The 20,877-nt window shown below is 37.9% G+C and overlaps 1 protein-coding gene across 1 annotated transcript in view; it reads left to right on the top strand.

The window, feature by feature from the left end:
* LOC309595828 (transmembrane 9 superfamily member 2-like) overlaps positions 1–20,877 on the top strand; it is a 34,335-nt gene that overhangs the window by 2,157 nt on the left and 11,301 nt on the right. Inside the window, exons 3-13 of the mRNA XM_082323213.1 lie at positions 81–174; positions 1,882–2,009; positions 2,230–2,359; positions 5,229–5,356; positions 7,828–7,939; positions 10,410–10,489; positions 11,442–11,550; positions 15,995–16,127; positions 17,717–17,836; positions 18,013–18,070; positions 20,652–20,811. Of these exons, the coding sequence (XP_082179339.1) occupies positions 81–174; positions 1,882–2,009; positions 2,230–2,359; positions 5,229–5,356; positions 7,828–7,939; positions 10,410–10,489; positions 11,442–11,550; positions 15,995–16,127; positions 17,717–17,836; positions 18,013–18,070; positions 20,652–20,811 (1,252 nt within the window). The remainder of the gene's footprint in view (positions 1–80; positions 175–1,881; positions 2,010–2,229; positions 2,360–5,228; positions 5,357–7,827; positions 7,940–10,409; positions 10,490–11,441; positions 11,551–15,994; positions 16,128–17,716; positions 17,837–18,012; positions 18,071–20,651; positions 20,812–20,877) is intronic.

Genomic DNA, 20,877 nt, shown 5'->3' with positions numbered 1-20,877 from the left:
TAAGGACATAAGAAATTGTTTTAGGCTGATATTTACAGTTCCATGTGAATTAAAAGTAATCTTTTCCACTTTTTTCCCAGTTTTGACTTCTGTCAAGATACAGAAGAGAAAAGACCGTCAGAAAATCTTGGACAAGTGCTGTTTGGGGAGAGAATAGCATCATCTCCATATAAGGTTATTTTATCCTTTGAAGTTGATCCTGTTTAAATTTGATAGCTGTCATTCTGATGGATGTAATCCATAGATATAGCTGAAGACTTGACGATTGCGTGATTATTTTTTTAATACAAGCTTTATACTGTTTATGTAATGAAAACAAAACCCCTCCCACCCCGAAGGCATCTTAGGGTGGCTAATTAAAGTTAGGAAGCTGAGCCAGTAATCGCTCTTCTTTCCTGTTCCCCTGTGGTAGAGAAATCCAGAAACTATATCTGAAGCAGTTCTTTAACAGCTGGGTGTATAGTGTGTTAGGTGATCTGAAATCATTAGTTTTTTAAATGTAATACTGGAGGCTGTAAACTGGTGGTTCAGGAACTGTTTTGTATACTTGGTTGTGCTATCGGGCAACTTCCACAGTGGGAAGGGGCAGCCAAGTTCACTTGCAGCTTTTCCCACCTTGTACACACTTAACATATGTTGTCTAAACCCAGATTTCTTCATTGCTGATGCATGTCACTTGAAATCTTCTGTAAAATAAATGTATGGAAGTATTTTGTAGATTAGGTATGTAGTATTTTTTTGTCTCATGCTCTGCATTAACAGTGACCAAATGTGGCCTCCCTAAAATGCTGTCCAATCAACTTGGGAAAATTATTGGCAGTAAAGGAGATATGGTCAAACACCGTCTCTTAATGCTTGAAAGTTGTATACTCTTCAAGTGCAGCTTCCAGACTGGGATTTACTGGTGAAACTGAAAACTGGGCTATGTTTGTGTGTGAGGGTTGCTAGATAATCCAAATACCTGTGAGAAAAAGAAGCAGCAGAGTTTCTGAGTCTACTGCTCCTCAGTCATTAGGGACGTAGTCACATCCTTTCATAGGACTGTTAAGGAGGCGATGCCTCCTCCCTTGTGTAAACTGCTCCTAGAAGTCTCTTTTTCTTTGACTTTCTGAGCTAATGTAATTTTAAGTGTTATGGCTGCTGGCCACAAGAAGCTTTTAAATACCTAGCACAATGGGTCATTTGGGCTGGATACCTATTGAACAGATGAAGTATAACAATTACTTGTTTGAAATGGCAGCACACTACAGTGATTAGGAAATGCTGTTATTGGTTAGCCCTTAGGCCTTGATAATGTTAGAATTTTCAGTCATGTTTTAAGTATGTTAGCTCACTAACAGGTAAATCCTAACTGGGTTAGAATAGAAGTTTGATACATACAATTGTGAGCACTTTTGTGTTAGGTGGTGTCTACTCTTGAAGCATAGATGCTGTGCAACTTGTTGCATTTTTGGCAGCCTGGTCTAATAACTTGGTCGTCATGGGGAAATGCAGCTAAAATTAACATGAAACATTCAGAAAGTGTGTAGTTAAAAGTCTGGTTTAGTAGATGATGAAGTTACCAAAATAAAACAAACTGGTAAAAGAAAAAAGCAGTACCTTTTTCTACTAATCTTCAAATTCCAGTCCTCAGGGTTTATCTGGAGGTAGTTTATCTGGGCTGTTGAAGAGATTTTTAGCAACGTGAAAGGGGATTGCTGGTGCTGGATATACATAAATCTTGATATTTAAGTTAAAGCTGTTGTATGGGAAATTCTGACTTTAGAAACTTATAGCAAGGAAGTGAAGTATCTTAAAAAAGTCAGCTTTACATGAAAAAAAGACTAAAAGATTTTTGAAGCAAAACTGAAATTACTTTTTTTTTGTGTGCTTTTTTAACAGTTCACTTTTAAAAAGCAAGAAACATGCAAGAAGGTTTGTACGAGATCATATGACCCAGCAAACAATGCTGATAAAAGCAAACTGGCTTTTTTGAAGAAAGGAATGCAGTTGAATTATCAGCATCACTGGTAAGCTGTGTGCTTGAGGTTCGGGGGTTTTTTTGCTGCTTTTTGACATTGTAATCTATGTTCTAAGTGGTTGCTTTCTTCCTTCTATGTGATAGTTGTCCTCTACTGTGCGTCTTGTGGGCACTCCTGAAAACAATGTGTGTCACATGAATGTTAAATGTCAATGTGAAATAAGGTGCATCCCTTTCTGAGGACGTGTTCTTTGATGATTTCTGTCTAGGATTATCGATAACATGCCTGTAACGTGGTGCTATGATGTGGAAGATGGACAAAAATACTGTAATCCAGGATTTCCAATAGGATGTTTTGTTACTCCAGATGGTAGAGTTAAAGATGCTTGTGTTATAAATGTAAGTGGTGGAACTTTTTTCGTTAGTATAGCAGATGTAATTTCATTTACTGTTTTATTTTTAAGCTTTCTTTTCCTGAGAAAGAACAGATACCCTTGTAAACATGGCTAATATTCAGAACATAGGCATTGACACAGCTGAATGCTGCTTCTGTGTGCAGTGTCTCACTGATAGAATTGTCCAAAAAAAAAATGTTCATGTCGATCTTTTGACCGATATAGATAAAGCTATAAAACAACCGTATTAGTGTCTAAAAGCCTTAGAAAATTGAGGTTTTGTTCTGAAATTTCATGTATATCCATCCTTGTACCTATTCATTCTTTGTCCATGCAACTAAGAGTTGTATTTTTGTGCAAGACCTTCTTTTACCGATTTCAATAGAAGCTTTCTAGCGAAGACCTAGAAATGAGCACTGTGTTCTAGTTGCAAAAGTTATGTCTAGCACAGTTTACAAGTTAAATGTGTCAGGATTTTCCCAGATGGCTGGAAGATAACAAACACAGCTGTGACAGGGAAAGAATTATATTGACAACAATTTGAAATGTGTCAGTCATCCTGGGAGTTCCATGGTGAACTAGTACAGTTACAGATAATAGTGATACAGTTTTATCTCTCCTGGGGCGAGGGACCACGCTCCTCTTGGTGAGGAGAGGGAGAGAGCTCTCTGCTGTGGCTCTGCTCTGCCGCATGACTTACTGCATGTATGCAGTGCAGTCAGTTTATTTGTATTAGAAAGTCTGATGCTTCTCAGAAGCGATGCATTTATTGTGCACGTTCAGTTTACTCGGTCTGCAGTCACCGTCCAGTAAACCTGCCGTTACTCCTCAGGCTCCCTAGGCTATTGAAAATGGTCTGTGAATTCAGTAACCTGTTCTAGTTAGGTGTTCATTACTTTGTATGCGAGGTTGTTTTTATGTTACATTGATACTGGTGTATGTTGTGTTGGAAGCTAGCTGGTACACTGAAAACGGTTGTAGCAAAGTGTCCTGGTTTCAGCTGGGATAGAGTTAATTTTCTCCCTAGTAGCTGGCATAGTGCTGTGTTTTGGATTTAGTATGAGAATAATGTTGATAACACACTGATGTTCTAGTTGTTGGTGAGTAGTGCTTACGCTAATCAAGGACTTTTCAGCTTCTCACGCCATGCCAGCGAGAAGCTGGGAGGGGACACAGCCAGGACAGCTGACCCAGACTGGCCAAAGGGCTGTTCCATGCCATATGGCTTCATGCCCAGTATAGAAACTGGGGGGGAGTTGGCCGGGGGGCAGCTATCGCTGCCTGGGGACGGGCTGGGCATTGGTCGGCAGGTGGTGAGCAGTTGCATCACTTCTTTTTCCTGGGTTTTTGTTCTCTTTTTGTTGTTGTTGTTTTCCTTTTCACTATTATTATTTTTATTTTATTTTATTTCAATTATTAAACTGTTGTTATCTCAACCTGTGAGTTTTCTCACTTTTGCCCTTCCGATTCTCTCCCCCATCCCACCAGGAGGGGGAGCGAGCGGCTGTGTGGTGCTTAGTTGCTGGCTGGCGTTAATGACACAAAGTCAGCAACTTGGATGAAAAGTTTGGGGTTTGTTTTTTTGTTGTTGTTGGTTTGTTTTTTGTTTTTTGTTTTTTTTTTCGAGGGGGGCCTTCATACATAGGCAGCAATGGCTGAATTTTCTAGCGCGTGCTTAAGGAGCTTGTACTGTGTGTCCATGAAGTGCTGTGCAAATCGTGTGTGCTAGCTGTGGTGTGGATGCTCTGCCAGTGGAGCTATCGTACCCGGTGTCAATTTTAATCTCCAGATTGGAATTGCGATGAGAACGTTGTATAGCATAGCGCTAGAGGGATGACTGTTACAAGGGCAAGTAAGAATGTAGCACCATGGATATGACTGTAATCTCTGGGCTGAGTTGGGGAATGTCATCCTCTTTTAGAAGTATACCCAAATACCTATTCTAGCAGGCATAATTACCTCTTTGAAAATGGGGGCAGGAAAGGGGTTGTTATCATGCAATGGCACAGCTAGACTTGATCCTTGCACTTATGCAGCTGGAAATGGAGGAAACGGGTACCTAAAGATGGGGTTATAGTATGACGCAGGTATGATTCTAGTCTTCTCCCAATGGGAATCTTGATCATGGTGAAAGAAGAGGAATCCAGATAAATGTAATGCAAGACACCTTCATATTTTGCTGGGAGGGGGCAGGGGATGGAAGTTGTATGGCAGTTGGAAAATGGCTAATATACACAATAAATACAGGAACTTTTTTACTTGGAAACTCAACTAGCAGTCTGTCATCCTGGTCCCCTAATTCAACTTAAAGTTAATGTTTTTTAAACAATGACAGTGTTGAGGAGAAAAGAAAATCCAAGTCAACCTAATGGACTCTGGTATCACCTTAGCTTTATATAGTTCTTCATAATTCCAAGTTCTGAAAGGATAGGGATCACAAAGCAGAATAGCTACCGAAGGTGAAAGGTACTTTTTTGAAGCAGAACCTGGTTTGTAAGCTTCGGTAGCTGGAGTGTCTACCAGGAAGACGGTGGCAGAGGGGAGAAATGATGAATCTGAATTACTTTGAATAAATACATCTTTGATCTTGTTTTGTCAGCTTTTTGTGGTAAATACAAAAACAGTGTCAAATACATTTAAATTTTACTGGTAACACAGACATGATACTTCATTATGTGTACATACATAATACAATATAATATATAGAAAAAATATAAATATTTTATACAGGTATATTAAAGAAAAGTGAATGTTGAAGTATTTCCCTGTCTTTCTTGCTCCTTCTTTGGACAGTAGTCTCGTTTTAAAGTTCTTGACTGCTTGCGCCCTCTCCTGTTGGAGAAGTTTCTCAACCTCTTGGTGATATTTTGTAGTCGGAGTTTAACAAGAAGAATACTTTCTACCTCTTCAACCACGTTGACATAACAATCATGTACCATAGTGGGAAGGATGAAAACTGGCCTGGTGCAAGACTGGTGATGGCGAGACTGAGACCACAAAGGTAATTGTGCATTAAAGGAGCAAGTTGTAGTACTAGGGAGTCCTAACAGTAGTTGCAAACTTAGAAATTATACTTGGTGTCATTAAGTTCTGAGGAACTGGTTATTCTGAGTTCTGATAAAGCTTTCAGTGTACTCGTTCATGGCTGGAACAGTATTTACAAATAGTAGTTCCATGACTGTAAATGTTATTTAACTTTGCTTTTAAAATGTTCCCCAAAGTCCCACCTGATGGAAAAACTGCTTATGCAGACTCTTATAACCTGATACAAACAACAGAAGCTTTCTCATGTTTTTATTAATTTGCATCTGGGTGTGCATTACTTTCTTTTAAAGGACCTGTTTTCAGATACGCTGAGAAACATCCTTTAACTGAGTGACAGTTTCCCATGCCATCTCTCTTCCCGTTGCTGCATTGCCTCCCAAATGTACTTTATGTGAATGTACAGTACTTGTACAGGTGTACTTTTTCCTGTGTTAGTTTGGATACTGAGGTATAGATGAAATATCAAGTTAATACTGGTATTCAGAACAGCAGAAAATGACGACTAATTTTCTAAGAAGACTAACTTATTTTCTTAAACAGTAGCTTCTTGATTTCTGAGTTTCTGTGTTGACCAGAGAGGAAATGCAACAATTCAGAGGTCAGAAACAGACTGAAGTGATTACTTTGGCCTCTTGTCAGTCTGTTCATGCACAGTTCATACTTTTGAAAATTGCAGTCCGTTTATAAAACTTCAAAGTAGATGGCTTTTTTTAGCTAAACTCTTCCTTCTTTTCTACAGAGTTTAAGTACATTCTTAAATTACACTACCACAGTTTCTCAAGTTATACAGACATGTATGGTACAACATGACTCAGGTATATTTGGTTTTTCTCTTGCAATGGTATACTGTGTTTTTAGTGAATTATACTTGCTATGCCAGTTTATTCCTTCCATTTACATCTGCTCTGAGATGGTGGCAAGAAGATTCTACCAACCTTCTCCATTTCTGATTAACACTTTATCAGTTGCAACCTGAATAGTTGCAAAATGAGAATTTGTCTTTTCACCAGTAATGCAGACCACAAGGGGGCACAGTTAGGTTGCATATAACCTTAATTTTGTCATTCTCTGGCCTAGTGTTTTGCTTGGTGCTTTGCTTCAACCTCGAAGCTCTCCTGATGGGGAGTATTTGTGGTTGGAGCCCCCTAGGCCTTTCGTGAAAGTGTTTATTATCTTGTGGCTGGACTTAGTTGTTGACATATAATAATGCATATAAGGTAGAATTGTTTATCTAAATTGGGTAAATACAACTCGCCCAGGAGGATGTGAGAGGGAAGCTATTCTCCAGTGTTAGAGGAGATTCACAGGAATGAACTCAAGCCAGCCTTAAGGTTTCTTTGACTTTGTGCTTCTATAGCTGCAGTATTTCTAAGGTACTGCAGAGAAAGGTTTGCATATTTGAACTTTAGAATATAGACTGTTGTTCTGAGTTCTATATTTTTAAGAGTACACGAGACTGATGAGAGTTGAAGCTAGACCATTTGTATAGGAATGGAAAATTGAAAGGTTCCCACAGTTATTTCTTTTGCCCCAGTGTAAAAAAATGATAGTAATAAAAAAAAAAAAAGACACTTCCAAATCCACCAAAATAAAATAAACACCCTTCTCCCCATGAAACTTGAGGGAAGGTGAGAACCTGTGGGAGATTGGTAAGAAATTCTCCGTCTTCCTTACTGACGAGCACACACTGAGGTTAAGTCCCTCAGAAATAATGAAGTCTTGTTGAAATGCGGAAGGGAGGTGTGATGGCAGAGAAGGGGTATTTTGTGTTAAAACTTAGCATCTTACCTGGTAAAGATCTCCAGACTTCGCAGCCTGGTTAACCAAGCAACATTTTAGCTTAGGACTAGGACGTCATTCTGATCGTGGCAGAAAGGTGGGTAGGGTGAAACGGTGTGTCATGACCTTTCAGAGGTGTGCGGTTTTTGTCTCCCACATGCTTAGCAAACAACTTTACCTATAGTGTTTGCAAATGCCTAGAAGTGTGAACAGATACTAACTGAATGTAGGATAGTCATCCAAGATCCAAATCCCTAGGATGCTTTCTGTAGAGTTTTTAGCTCTCGCCACAAGTGATTGTGAGAACTAGTGTTCAGTTCTGGTGTGGCTTTAAGGCTGTTACAGAAATTCTGCATAATGAAATCTAATTATATACATGATTTTATTTTTCTCATATTATCTATAGCAACAAACATAAGTATTAATAAAAATATATTTTAAGACCTTTGACGTTTGTTGGTAGAAGAGAAAAGCAGGTTCTCAAGCTGAATAACTGGTACGAAATGATATACACAGCTCTCCTTGTGGTGGTGGTGTTTCTTTTTTTTTTTTTTTAATGAAAACTTGTTTTAATTACCTTAGAAAAGAATATGTGAAAATTCATCCCATAGAGCATGTGAAATTTTATTGAACTTTTTTTCTCCTTAGCTACAAACATACAGATGAGAACAACTTAAGATGTGAAGGTCCACCTATGGAGATTCCTGGAGAATTCACCAATAAACTGAATTTGATCTACACCTATTCTGTGACATTTGAAGTAAGTATTGAATCTGTTACATGAATATGTAATTCCCAAAAAGAATGAAATCAAAACAACTGGGTAATTTGCTAATAGCCATAACTGGATTAAAGCAGTGTAAATTCCCTAAGGATGGTCTTGTGAAGCAGTTTTCCCAAAACCTATTACTTTTCCATTACCGTAGTTTAAGTGACACTTGGAATGTATAAATAAAGACTTGGTTTTACCTGTTGTTATTACTAATAGAAAGGTAGTAGACTGAATAACTGCAAGAGTTGTCTTCCTTGAGGTATGCTCTATGTTTTCAGAGTTCAGTCAGGGTACTGAGAGCCTCATGTTGAAGAAGTGTTTATATTATATTTGGAGATGCATTTGTGTTAGATATTGATTTTAACATATTGTAAAACTGTTTTTTCTAGTGAAGTTGCAGGTTTTGTCTCATTTTGTATTGCTTTTATTTCATTCGCTAGCTTTTTTTGTGTAGGTGGCCATTTATCTTTTAGAGTTAATACTCAAATGTTCACTAATACTCTAATGCTTTGCTCAGCCTGTTATGACTTAGACAGGAGGAAATTAGGCTTTCTTGCCACTGGGTCTTTACCCCAGTATGGAAAGTGAGCCTCCTGTGGGGGTGAGAATAATTTGGTTCAAGCTACTTCAAACCTTGGTACCTTGGTTCCAGTCTGTCCCGAAAGCATGGTTGTTTTTCTGATGTAAGACATCAGTCTTATAGAATTTGGCTTGAGAGCACCAGCTTGTTTTGTATAGGCAGTCAAGCAGCTGTCATATGGTAACAGCTTTCATTCTACCAAATTGAATTTGATTTGAACCAATGACCTTGAGGTGCAAGGCTCTATATTCTGTTACTTTTCCCTTGAGACACCCAATCCTCCTTAGACTCTTTAATTTTACTACATGAATGAGCCTCCTGTCTGTTAACATTTGTGTTTAAATCTTGACAATAAATTGCAATTTAGAATTGCAATGTGAACTTTGTCCGGTTATTCACGCAATGTGTTACACGTTTAGGCTACCTGCTCCCTTTTTCTCGGCATAGAGCAGGTGAGGCTTAGCTGCCGTGGGTTCAGGTGCTTCCTGCAGACGGCACTTGGCATGTCTCACTCACCAGGCACTTCGAAACTGCTTCTTTTCCCTGTTACCCGTTAGCCTTGATGTGAAATAATGCCTGATATGTTTTACTTTTTATTAGTCCTTTCAAAATAACTTAAAAGGGGAGTATTTATCAGTGAAGAGTAGGAGGACATTAGTTTCAGTAAGCCTGAACACATAAACCAGTAAAATGCGTAACTGTTTTATGGTCCTTTCTAATATGGCAGCTGACTTCTGAGGAGAAAGCTATGGTGTCTGCTTTAATTCATTGAAATGGGCAAGGTATCTAGCTCTGTGATGTGAAAAGCACACACAACCGTGCCTGTAATGTTTAATACACAAGCGTACAAAAATGTAAGCGTGTGAGCAGTTTGGTACTCAAGTAACAAATTTAGAACCATGCTTCTGAAACTCTGTCCCAACTAGCTGTGAACTACTGATTGACTACTGATTGAGCTGATAAGGAGCAACTTACGGCAATTTCAGCCACCTGGTCGTGTTGGTGCTGTTCTTCATTGCTACATCTTCTTGATCCAGAACATGAATCAGAACTTAAAAATTCTAGGCTGGAGACATAGTCTAAATTCTGATAATCAACTGTACAAACTTACCACCTGGTGAATAAATGAAGAAGTTCTGCTGAACTTCATGCCGGTCAGGAGATTTGGTAGCAGGACAGCAGACGTACATCCCGTTGAGACAAGCTGTGGCGGACAAGGCTTGGGGGTCAAAAAGAATCATCACTTGTACAGCTGTCACATGAAGCATTTAGAGGAGGAGGTAGAAGAGAATGGAAGCATCTTTCGAAGGTGAAAGTTGCTGAATGATTTCTTTTTAAATCCTTCAGAGGGATATCTGGAAATGAAAGTTGTCTACCAGGAATCAGACTGGAAAATCAGACACCATTATGTCAGGGAGCGAGGAAGCCTGTGCTAAATACATTAAAGATGATGAGAGAGAAAAATTCCAGGGAAAACTAGAAACATACTCATAGAGTATGTTTAACAAAGTTGAAGTTTCAAGATCAGTGTGCTCTGCTGGGAGCGTCTTGTAGTGATGGCACGATTGTTTTTCAGTGTGCATTTGGGAGCTGCAGGCAGCTACATGCTGAATCATGGAAAGATGACGTTTAGTGAAGCCTCAGCTGAAGGTAGAAGACATGGATAGGAGATTTCAATAAACAAGATATTCTTTGAGAGGCTCAAGAGATAAAAAGAATTAATGGAAGAGGGAGGTCTGACATCCAGGGTTGATACCAAGCTTAGATATTAATGCTGAATGGAAGGTTTATGGAAGAGATTTGATGTGCTTATTCCTTCTCAGAGATTGCAACAAACTTGCACTTGTTTCTATTAATTGCTATTTAATTTCTTTATAGGAAAAGAATAATATTAAGTGGGCTTCCAGATGGGACTACATTTTGGAGTCCATGCCACATACAAACATCCAGTGGTTTAGGTAAGATTTGCATTTATTCAGCGAATAACCTTGCAGGGGAGTACAAAGGTTTCTTATTTGTGCTTCTACGGATATATAACTTCTGCTGTGGTAGTACAAAGTATGTTGTTCTTCAGGCAAGAAAATGTTCTTGGTTTCATATGTGAAGTAACTTTTATCAGTCTTCCATCTCTTGGGAGCAACTGTAGTATTGCATTTCACCAAAGGAATGCACCATTAGTGTCCAAAAGGACAGCAGCCTCCATCGTTTTACTTTATCATCTTCATTCTGTAGAACTTTTGAGACGTTGCTGCTCTGCAGTGTTCTTATTGTTACTGCCTGGCTTTCTCCAGCTGCCAAGTGGGAGGTACATATGGGTACTGCATGTTTTGTACTCAGCAGCTGCTTACAGTAAAAAGAAGGGCTTATTTTTTTAAACGAGTAAAAGATGTATATGAAAAGGTCTTTCTTACTTCCCTCTGTACCACACAAATGATATCAAGTAAATATATAATTTATGCTGAAATGTTAATTTATTTGCGATATAAAGTGTTTGAAAAGGCTAATCTGATTAAATATGTCTCTACAAAATATTAAATGGCATGATGTAGATTTTATTGGTTGATAGATATAAAATCTACTTGACAGTGTCTGCTTTAAGAGCTGTAGCTGTTTCACTAGGGAAATAAAGAAAAGCAATGTGTAACTGTCTTGAGAATTAACAATATATCATAAAATACTATTCTTCTTTTGTCTCCTAAGAAATCATAAAGTTATACAACTTAAAACAGTTTATCTTCTCTGGGTGGGAAAATACTAAAAGATCTGAATGACTTAAGTGAAGTCTGAATATCTAAGGCCATTCCTCAGACTTGAGCTGTACGTACGGTATGAATTGGAGTGCATGTCCTGAAACCTGAATAAGTGGATTGAAAGTTTGATTTTTTTTTTTTTTTTTTTCTTTATCTACAGTATAATGAATTCCCTCGTAATTGTTCTCTTCTTGTCTGGCATGGTGGCTATGATCATTCTGAGGACTCTTCATAAAGATATTGCAAGATACAACCAGATTGACTCTTCTGTAAGTAAGATTTACAGCTTTTACATGAGCCTGTTTTCCTGGCGATAGTGATGTCTATCAATTAGTTTTGAATACAATCTAAAGAGATGTAAAACTACCAAGAATTTGATACATGCTAATATATGTGGGGGTTAAAAATAGCTTTATTGCTATTTCATCTTTTCTAACAGCAGGAATACATGGGCAGATGTGACAGTCTCACTTTCCTAGCGTCATTTCATGAACTTGTAATATGCAAGGACAGACTTCAGGTTTTGGAAGTATGTAGAGTGATTCACAGAAACTTTTTGTTATAGAACAAAGTCGTATTTGAGAAGTCCTTTTGTTCCAAAGTCTCAACCAAGCCTCTTTTTTTAATAAGTACTTTCTCAGTATACCAACAGCCACAAGACACTGCAAACATTGAAAAACATTCTGGCATTGGTTCACCATCAAGATGTGGCAATTTTTCCTGAGTCCTGTGGTCGCATTATGGAGTCAGTCTGGACGTGTAGCTGGTGGCATGACACTGACCTAAGCAGCCAGTGTGTTATTTATGGAATCTCCATCCTTGGAGATATTCAAAAGCCATCTGGACATGGTTCTGGGTAACCTGCTTTAGGTGGCCCTGCTTGAGCAGGGGAATTGGACAAGATGACCTCCAGAGGTCCCTTGCAGCATCAACCATTGAGTGATTCTGTGACTCTGGCAACCTGGGATTTTATGTAAGATTCCTTGTCGATGCAGCCCTGTTCTAAGTCATGTTATGCGGCCTTAGCAAAGGACCTGCACTGTATCTGTTGCAGAGACATTTTAGCTTGTAGCACAGAAGCAAAGAGTTGCTACCCACTTTGGCATATTTTCTGTCTAAAAATGCGTTTTAGAGTCTGAACCACCAAACTGGTGAAGAGAACAGTTAATTTATTGATAACTGTTTTTTTCCCTTCTTCAGGAGATCAGGCTTAAAACTACTGCAGCCAGGTATTGTCTCCGTTGTAAGGAAGCTGCATTAGGAAGCTCAGTTGCTGTAATTTTTCCAGTTCCAAGGTGGTATTTCTTTATAGTAGTTTGTAGTATAGCTTGTCCGGAAAGCAAGTGTGCTAGCACATGACTTGTGAAGTTTGGAAAGTTTGTAGTCTAAATTTCATGAGAAGTATGATGCTATGCAACTTCATAAAGCAACATCTTTTTAAAAAAAGCTATATCAGGTGGTTATTGCAAAAAGGATCAAAAATTAAACCAACGGCTAGTAATAGAGTGAAATTAGTGTGAGGATCAGTAGTCGTCTTGTTAAATGTTACGGGAGAGATTCTGATTAACACAGACTAATACAAACTGATGTTGCCTTTTGTCTGTGGCTAAAGTGTGGTAGAATCATGTACTTTGTCTTCAGTTAGGAGACAGTAATATTGCAACACAGCTTCTGGTTTCTAACTGTTAGAACTACTTGATGTGTGTGTAAATGTTTGGGTTCCCCCCCCCCTACAATTCTGGTGATCGCTGTGTCAAACTGAGCCTCGTTTGGCTGACTTAACGTAGTGACTGAAGCTTGTTGCCATCCAACTGAACCTGTTGCGAGTTCTCTTGAAATACATACTCCTTAAAATGGGAAAGGGGCAGGTCCCTATAGTGGCTTGCTGCATTGGTGAAAGAAAATATAACTGATTGTGAGTTAAAGAGACTTGACCAGTTGACTGTGAGTGAAAGGCTGAGTAAAAATTACTCTTTCTCACTGGTAAAACTAGTATTCTGCAAGCCAAAGATGAGAAATAATGTCAGATACTACAAAGGCTTGAATTTTCACTGTTGTTGCTGTCTATCAGGATAAAGAAATACTTTAAAATGCACAAAAATGTTTCATATTGAAACTAAAACATCTGAAAGTACTTTTATTATTCTTTGGTTTTGATATTTAATATCTTTTGTTAATGCAAATCCAGACAGTAATTGAAGTGGAAGAATTTTTCCACATCTTTTAACTGATCGTTTTTGTGAAGCTCCTGTTTGATCTCTCAATTAAATTACGTTCAATATCTTACACTGTGTTGTCTTTATTAGTTGGTCATTCTTAATGTGATAAAGAGCAAGACTTGTAGAAGCTTGATTTAGTTTTTATGGATAACAGCAGGGATAGGTGTGACTTTCAAAAAACCACACTTTTTTATTTTCTTGCCAGTTGTAAGAGACTGAAGATCTGTTGCAGTTCAAGGAGCTGATTTTAGAAGGTGTGAAATAATTGTGCAAAAGAGGACCCGGGCTGAGGAAGCTGCAATGAAGCAAATTAGTATCTCACGCTTAGGGAATGCTGGTGATTTTACTTGCAAAGAGAGAGATGCACAAGCCAGTGATTGTGGCATTAGCTGAACATTAAATGCACAAATACCAACTGGCTTTTAGTGTGATGTAGATTTAGTGAGACATACATTAATGAAGTGTCTAGAAATCATTAGATTACTTTTAGGGTCTTATGACTAAGAAAAGATTCCTGAACTGAACTTAACAGAATTCATGTCAATATCTTTTGAACAGTGAGAGGTAAAACTCTTGTCCTCTTTTTTAAATCTCTTTGATCGTGACTGCTTGAGTGTAGGGAACTGAAATCTTTATTAGAATATTTTGAGAACTAGGCTAAGTTAATGGATAAGGTGAGGATGACTGCACTTCTTAAAAATTTACAATAACTTTTAGAATATTGGCCAAGACTCGAAAGTATCTTTTTAGATTTTCCTCAAATATTTTTTTGTAACTATAAAGTGTAGCTTCCTACTTGGATTAGTTGTACAATTCTTATCCTCATCTTTGGACAGCAGAGTTTAGCAATATAAGATACTGCTGAATTCTCTAAACAAAAGTCTGGAAGACACTGACTCATAGCTAATTGGCCTATAATGGAAGCGTTTTATTAAAAATCGAGCTTTGAGATGAACACTCTGGCCCATAAGCCCATACAGGATGAATGAGGGGTCTCAACCTGGCAAGCTTGGTTTCTCTTTATTTTTCTTAAACCAAGATATTTACCATGTAGCTATATGTTTTAAAGTTTGTATTAAAATCAGAGGGTGTCTTCTGAGTGCCTTTGCCAGAGTAGGTGTTGATAAGAAATCTAATACCAGCCATTCCAAATTTGTACAACGTTTTCCTTGTTCTGTCAGAAACTAAAGTACTAAGCATTTATTTCTGCTTAGCGTTCACCATTTTGAAAACGGATAAAGATTTGCTTCGGATGGTAACCTTTTAAATTCTTGCATTTCTTACTTACAACTACGTGGGAAAAGTCTGTCTTCTGTCTTACCTCAGCAACTTTATCATCATCACAATTAGTTCAAGTTCAGAATTCTAGGAAAGTGTGGTCTTTATGCTTCTTTAACCAAACAAACCTTTCTTTACTGGACAAGCACTGATGTGTTGGAATTATACCGAGATACCTGGTATCATTTTCTTTGCAGGCATAGTTTTCATGGTGTTTTTTTGGTTTGGGTTGTTTGTTTGTTTGTTTTTGTTTTGTTTTTTACTAATTGAAGTGTTAATCTTGTGTTTAATAGTTTTTTGATTTTTTGTATTAGTATATCAGACTTCTGAGAGTAATTTCTAGCCAACAAATGCAAGCAGAGGTATCAGTATGGGGAAGGCAAAGATAATCTTCCCTCAAAAAAAAACATAATTACATAATCTGTTGCAAGTTAAGATGCTCTATGTCATTCGCCAGTTTGGTCTATATTCTTTCTTACCCTATTTTTTTGTGTGCTGTAACTCTAGTGGTAAGCAGTTCTTTGAACTCAGTACTCTTAGGCTGAATGAAACCTGTAGCTTTTAACTTTGTGAGGAAGAGAGTGGTCTTCTTGAGGGGTTGGTTATTTGTGGTCATTTATATTTGGGTTGTTTTGTGAGGGGAGGTGTTTGTTTTGAGTGACTTTATTGAAAAGTTTTATTCTTCAGCAGTGGCTCCTTAGAGCCGCTGGACTGAGGATCCCCCGCCCCGTGCCATCCGTCCGTTCACCTCTGGCAGCGGGACGAAGAGTGTTGATGCTTGCTCCTAGTGATTCTAGGGAGCAGACTTTCTTCCGGAGTACAGGGACCATTTCATTCTTTTCCGATATTATCATTGAGACCAATGTGCTTTGTAATGGAAGCAAAAAAAGATAAATGCTTGAACTAGATTGAAATGCTAAATGAAATGCTTTGTTTTAGTTTTAAATTTAGAATGATGTTATATGGTTTGGCTAATTACATTTTGTTTTTTCTTGCTTTAAGAGATGAGGGTTTTCTTGATAAATCCTGCCTTTTTCTTTCACTGAACCATTAGGGGGTTATAAAATCAATGAGTAATGAATCACATGCAATTAGTGTGTCTTTGGATCTGAACTGGAAGTCAATCAAACTTTAAATATGTATTTTGCATCTTGTTTGTGTTAATTCGCTACTGCATTATGTATCTTTCCTAAAGACATTGTTGATTTTTATACAGGAAGATGCCCAAGAGGAATTTGGCTGGAAGCTGGTTCATGGAGATGTGTTTAGACCTCCAAGGAAGGGAATGTTACTGTCTGTCTTTTTGGGCCAAGGAACGCAAATTTTCATTATGACATTTATTACTTTATGTAAGTAACTTTATTAAGGTGCAATATTATTAAACAAATGATAGAAGCCTGCTTTTGGAAATGAAGTCCTTCCTTTCGTAAAATAAAGTATTAATACTGTTTCATAACAATAATCTAAATAGCTTCAGTAATGCTGTCATTCAAAACGGTGCGGTATCTGGGCTAATTCAGATGCTTCAAAATTGCAGAAATGAAGCTTCCTTGTTACAAGTTTCTTTTTAAAAAAACAAAAACAGTTTGTCATAGTGTAAATTATCCAAGGACCCAGTAATGCAAGTTCAAAGACATGTAATCAAAGCTTTAATGTTCTTGGAACACTTTCTATCTAATATGTTTGACACAACAGCCTGCAGCCATGCAGAAATAAGAGCAAGGATGCATGCCAATGAAATAATCCTGACACAACATTGAGATAATATGAGAGCCTAGAATAAATAGCTATATACATGTGGTGATGTAACCTGTCACAAGTTGGTGTTTTATTATATGTTATCTATAAATTATATGACCATTCCTTTTCTTACGGTACAATAGAATTGGGAAGTGTACTGATATTTATTACAAAAAAAGAATTTCTTAAATTCTGCTTTCCAGGTTTTGTTCAGATGTTTTGGTCTCTCATAGAGGAGCTGCTTTTTTTTCCCATTCATTACGTGGTGCTATAAGACTACTAGAATTTTCTTGATGGGCTTGTGTTGATCACAACTCTTTGTAACTTAAACTTAAGTGCAATAGTTTCCTGTGCAACCAGTGTAGTATAGAAAGAAATTGTGGGGGGAGAAATCCTTTCTCTATTTAAAAACAAAACTTCCCACTAGAGATCACTGACAAACTCCTTTTCTGAGAATATCTCTGGACTGGCCTCTACAATTAGTTCAGACACAGGCAGCCGCCTTCTATTAAAGAGGCTTATTTTCAAGATAGTGCATTCTTGAGTAAAGTGTTATCCATCATGGTGGCCGAGAGCCTTTTGTGGAATTTCAAGCAAGTGACTCATACCTCCAAGATCTTCTATCTTCATGCTTATTTCTACCTTAAAAAAACAAAACAAAAAAAACCAACAAGCAACCCTCCCTCCCAAAAAAGCCCACCAAAAACAAACCCGAAGAAAACCCCAACAACTTCCCCCCCCAACAAAAAAATCCCTTAGCTCTGTCAAAGGTTTTGGCTTCTCCAGACCTACTGTTCTCAGATGTCCTTCATGCTGCATATTAAATTCCTCTTGTTACTTAGCATGCATTAAGTATTGACCATGTATGTTTACAAGAGGACTGTAGGATTTTGGAAGCAGATTTCTTCAAGGTGAAATTTGGTTCAGGTTCATTGTTCATCTTTGTGTGTCATTTTGTTTCTCAGTCTTTTGGCTACGAGAAACTTTCTGTTTAAAAGATGAGGTGGAAATAACGCTTTATTATGAATGAAACAGTGGCATTAGGGGTATGGTCATGTGATGGGGATATATGAGAGCTTATGCACATAGTCTTCATTTAAGTATCTGGTAGTGAAAGGGGTAAACCTGTACAGTGATAAGTGTTACAGGGGAATTTTGACATGTGTCCACAGATGACTAAATCTTTTTGTCTCTTTAGTCCTAGCTTGCCTTGGTTTTCTTTCTCCTGCCAACCGTGGTGCTTTGATGACCTGTGCAGTTGTATTGTGGGTCTTACTGGGAACGCCAGCTGGTTACGTGTCTGCTAGAATGTACAAGAGTAAGTACACACATTTGTTTAATGCAACACAGCAGGTTAAATCCAGAATTGCTGGTCTTAATATAAACCTCAGATTGGAGCTGGTGTCTCGGACAGCAAATCTACTTCTTCCTGTTGTACCGCAAAACAGTTCGAAAATGTTCTGAACTTCAAATTGTTTTTACTTTTTCCCTCAGCATTTAGAGGCGAGAAGTGGAAGACAAATGTTCTGCTTACAGCTCTGCTTTGCCCTGGGTTAGTATTGTTTCCCTTCATTCTTTCCTTTATTATTAAGTATAAATGAATCTAAGCTGGGAAGTGGGGCAGGGGGGAGTGAATTGTTGTTATGGTACTTGTGTGTGGGATTATTTTCTTTATTGTTCTCCAAGTTACTGTTCCTTTTGTATATTACCTATCTGTGAATATGAAGAAAAGTGAATTCTGAGGAGCTGGAGCCTAGTACTCTAGAACACAGCTTCTTAGCATCTTGTTTTGTAATCAGCTGTGGGGGTAGGGGGAATGATGTGACTCTCTTGCGAGGTAGCGTCACAGCCTTTGAGAATCGCTGCACCAGAATATTAGGCATAGTGATGGGGTAATTCCAATTTGGTACCACCTAATTTGGTATATTCCAGGTAATCCTGTTTTAATAGGCATGATCATTTTATTAGGAAGTATGTGGTTTTGTGGTAAGTTTGGAATGTCTGTAGTGCTCTTGTGTAAATAGGGAGAGACAGCCCGTTAGGCAGAACACCTTAGTTATAGTACCAGTGTTTTCTTGCAACCATGTTATTGAAAAGGACATAAGAAATTAAATTATGATTTTCTTTTTTCTAAGTAAATAGCTATAAACTGCTATACTAAACAGTAGAAGAAGTTTAGTATGCTTCTGGGTGAGAATAATGCAGAGATTCTTTTAAACTGGTTATAACCTTTTTATATAAATGTAGATAGTGTCCAGTTTTGGATATGGCTGTAGTGTGTACCATACTATGGCCAATACTGTTGTGCTTGGGAAGGGTGATAGCTCTGCTGCCTTTCGTTTTCTCATAGCTCTCAAGGCCATTTGTGAGAATTAGGCCACTGAAGAAAGGGAACAGGAACTAATTTCTTCAAATCTTCCATATTTCTTGGTTGCAACTTTGGGTACGTGAAGCTACCCTTTGACAAACGTCCTTGGCAAAAGTTGAGGAAAAGGTTATAAATAATTTCTTAAGGTATCTCTCCTCCAAAAAAGCCCAGAATGAATAAAACATGACTTGGTTTTGAGTATAGTAGAATTTCATCAAATGAAATGTAATGCATTCAATAACAACTGAGTGTAGTATTTCTATAAGGAAATCTTATTTCTAAACAAAGTGTGCTTCAGTCTCCCTGCTGTCATTTAGATATTATCTTGAGGGAGAAGAAAATATTTATCAGTGGAAGAAATATCGTGCTGATCATTTAAACTCCCAAATAAATTAAGTTTCACAGAGGAAGTAAAATGATTGGGGATGGTAAAATAGGAACAGATGTCTTGATTATGCCATGCTAGTTCAGTGAATTTGCATAATATCATAAACAGCCTAAGGCCATTATAGTCTCAGTAGACTGATGGGAGTTCATGTTTGCAATATTTTTTTCTAACTTTGCAGGGGGTAAGTGGGGTCTGTGTTACGAGCTTGGGCAGATGATAAAGATTAGCAAGACTTCTAAGATGGATTTGATTTTTATTTTTTGTTCAACAAGATGCTTACACTAGAGGTCGCTTGGGTGTGCTTATTTAACAAGTCTATTCCTCCGAACAGTTTTGGCAAGTGTAAGGCCTCTCCTAGGAAGAGGGAGCCTGTCTATTGCTCTAATCCACCCCCCACTTCCTTTTTTAATTAAATACAGTGGAGGATGCATGTCCACTTCAGGTCGGTGTAAATTCTGCCTCAAGAACACTTTTTAAACAAAACCCAGACAATGATGCACTTTGCAGGGGCCCTTCCTGCGGCTGAATTTTCTGTGATGTGTCTCTGAATCCATGAATAATGGCAATTCAATCAGTCTTTTATATGGAGTTCCCTTGCAGTACATTTTGCTTTGCTTTCCGAATGGGGTGGGTTTGAAGTCTTCATCATTCGTCTTGGAGTTGTTTTCTAGTGTTTTCCCAGGGTGTTTAGAAAATGAGGCAGATGCAGTTAACTGGGGAGGGGGAACAGGTCTGGAGACATGTCGTGACTGATGCAGGCTTTATTTAGGTTCTCCAAAGGTGTGGGCTACTTAACTGTGTAACTCCATGAGGTCTTAATACAAAGATTCTTGTTGTAGGGAAGAGCCCTCTTTAATCCATCCTTCTACTGCCATGTTGCTGTGACACATGCTGTATACGTTTGTTGTGAGTGACGTGTGGCTTCCTATAGATGAGGTTTTGCTATCGCTGTGTTTTTTTCAGAGGGAATTTACTGATTATAAAGGACCTAAATAAAGGAATTAAATAGCTGGCAATAATAAGAAAGGTGATTCAGATAACAGGGGGTTTTATTTATTTTATCTCTTGGCATTCTTTGTATAGATTTTTACAATGGAATGTTTCTATTACTCTTTGGCTTTACATGCAGAGTCTTTATTTACATAGTGGCTTTACCGTAGATACTTGCATTAGAAGCATTGGATGTTGCAAGCATTTTTACATTAACTGCGCTATTGCTGAGAGTAACTAGGACTGTTACGGAATGAAAGATTGCAAGAAGCTGCATTTTTCTGATGCAGATTTTTAACTGGTCCTTTTTTTTTTTTTTTTTTTTAAATACTAATTGATACTTATTCTTTCCTGAATATTTTAGTATCTTTTCTGATCTTTTTTCAGGATTGTCTTTGCTGATTTCTTCATTATGAATCTCATTCTGTGGGTGAAAGGATCCTCAGCTGCCATCCCTTTTGGCACTTTGGTTGCTATCCTAGCTATGTGGTTTGGAATTTCGGTCCCCCTAACCTTTGTCGGTGCATATTTTGGCTTCAAAGAGAAGGTAGGGCTCTTTGAATACAGTTTTGAAATATATCTGTCCTCTGTAGTTGAGCCATTGAATCTCTAA

This window comes from Platalea leucorodia, assembly GCF_965183815.1.
Source record: "Platalea leucorodia genome assembly, chromosome: 10".
Lineage (NCBI taxonomy): Eukaryota > Metazoa > Chordata > Aves > Pelecaniformes > Threskiornithidae > Platalea > Platalea leucorodia.
This window is presented reverse-complemented; position numbering and strand designations above follow the sequence as displayed.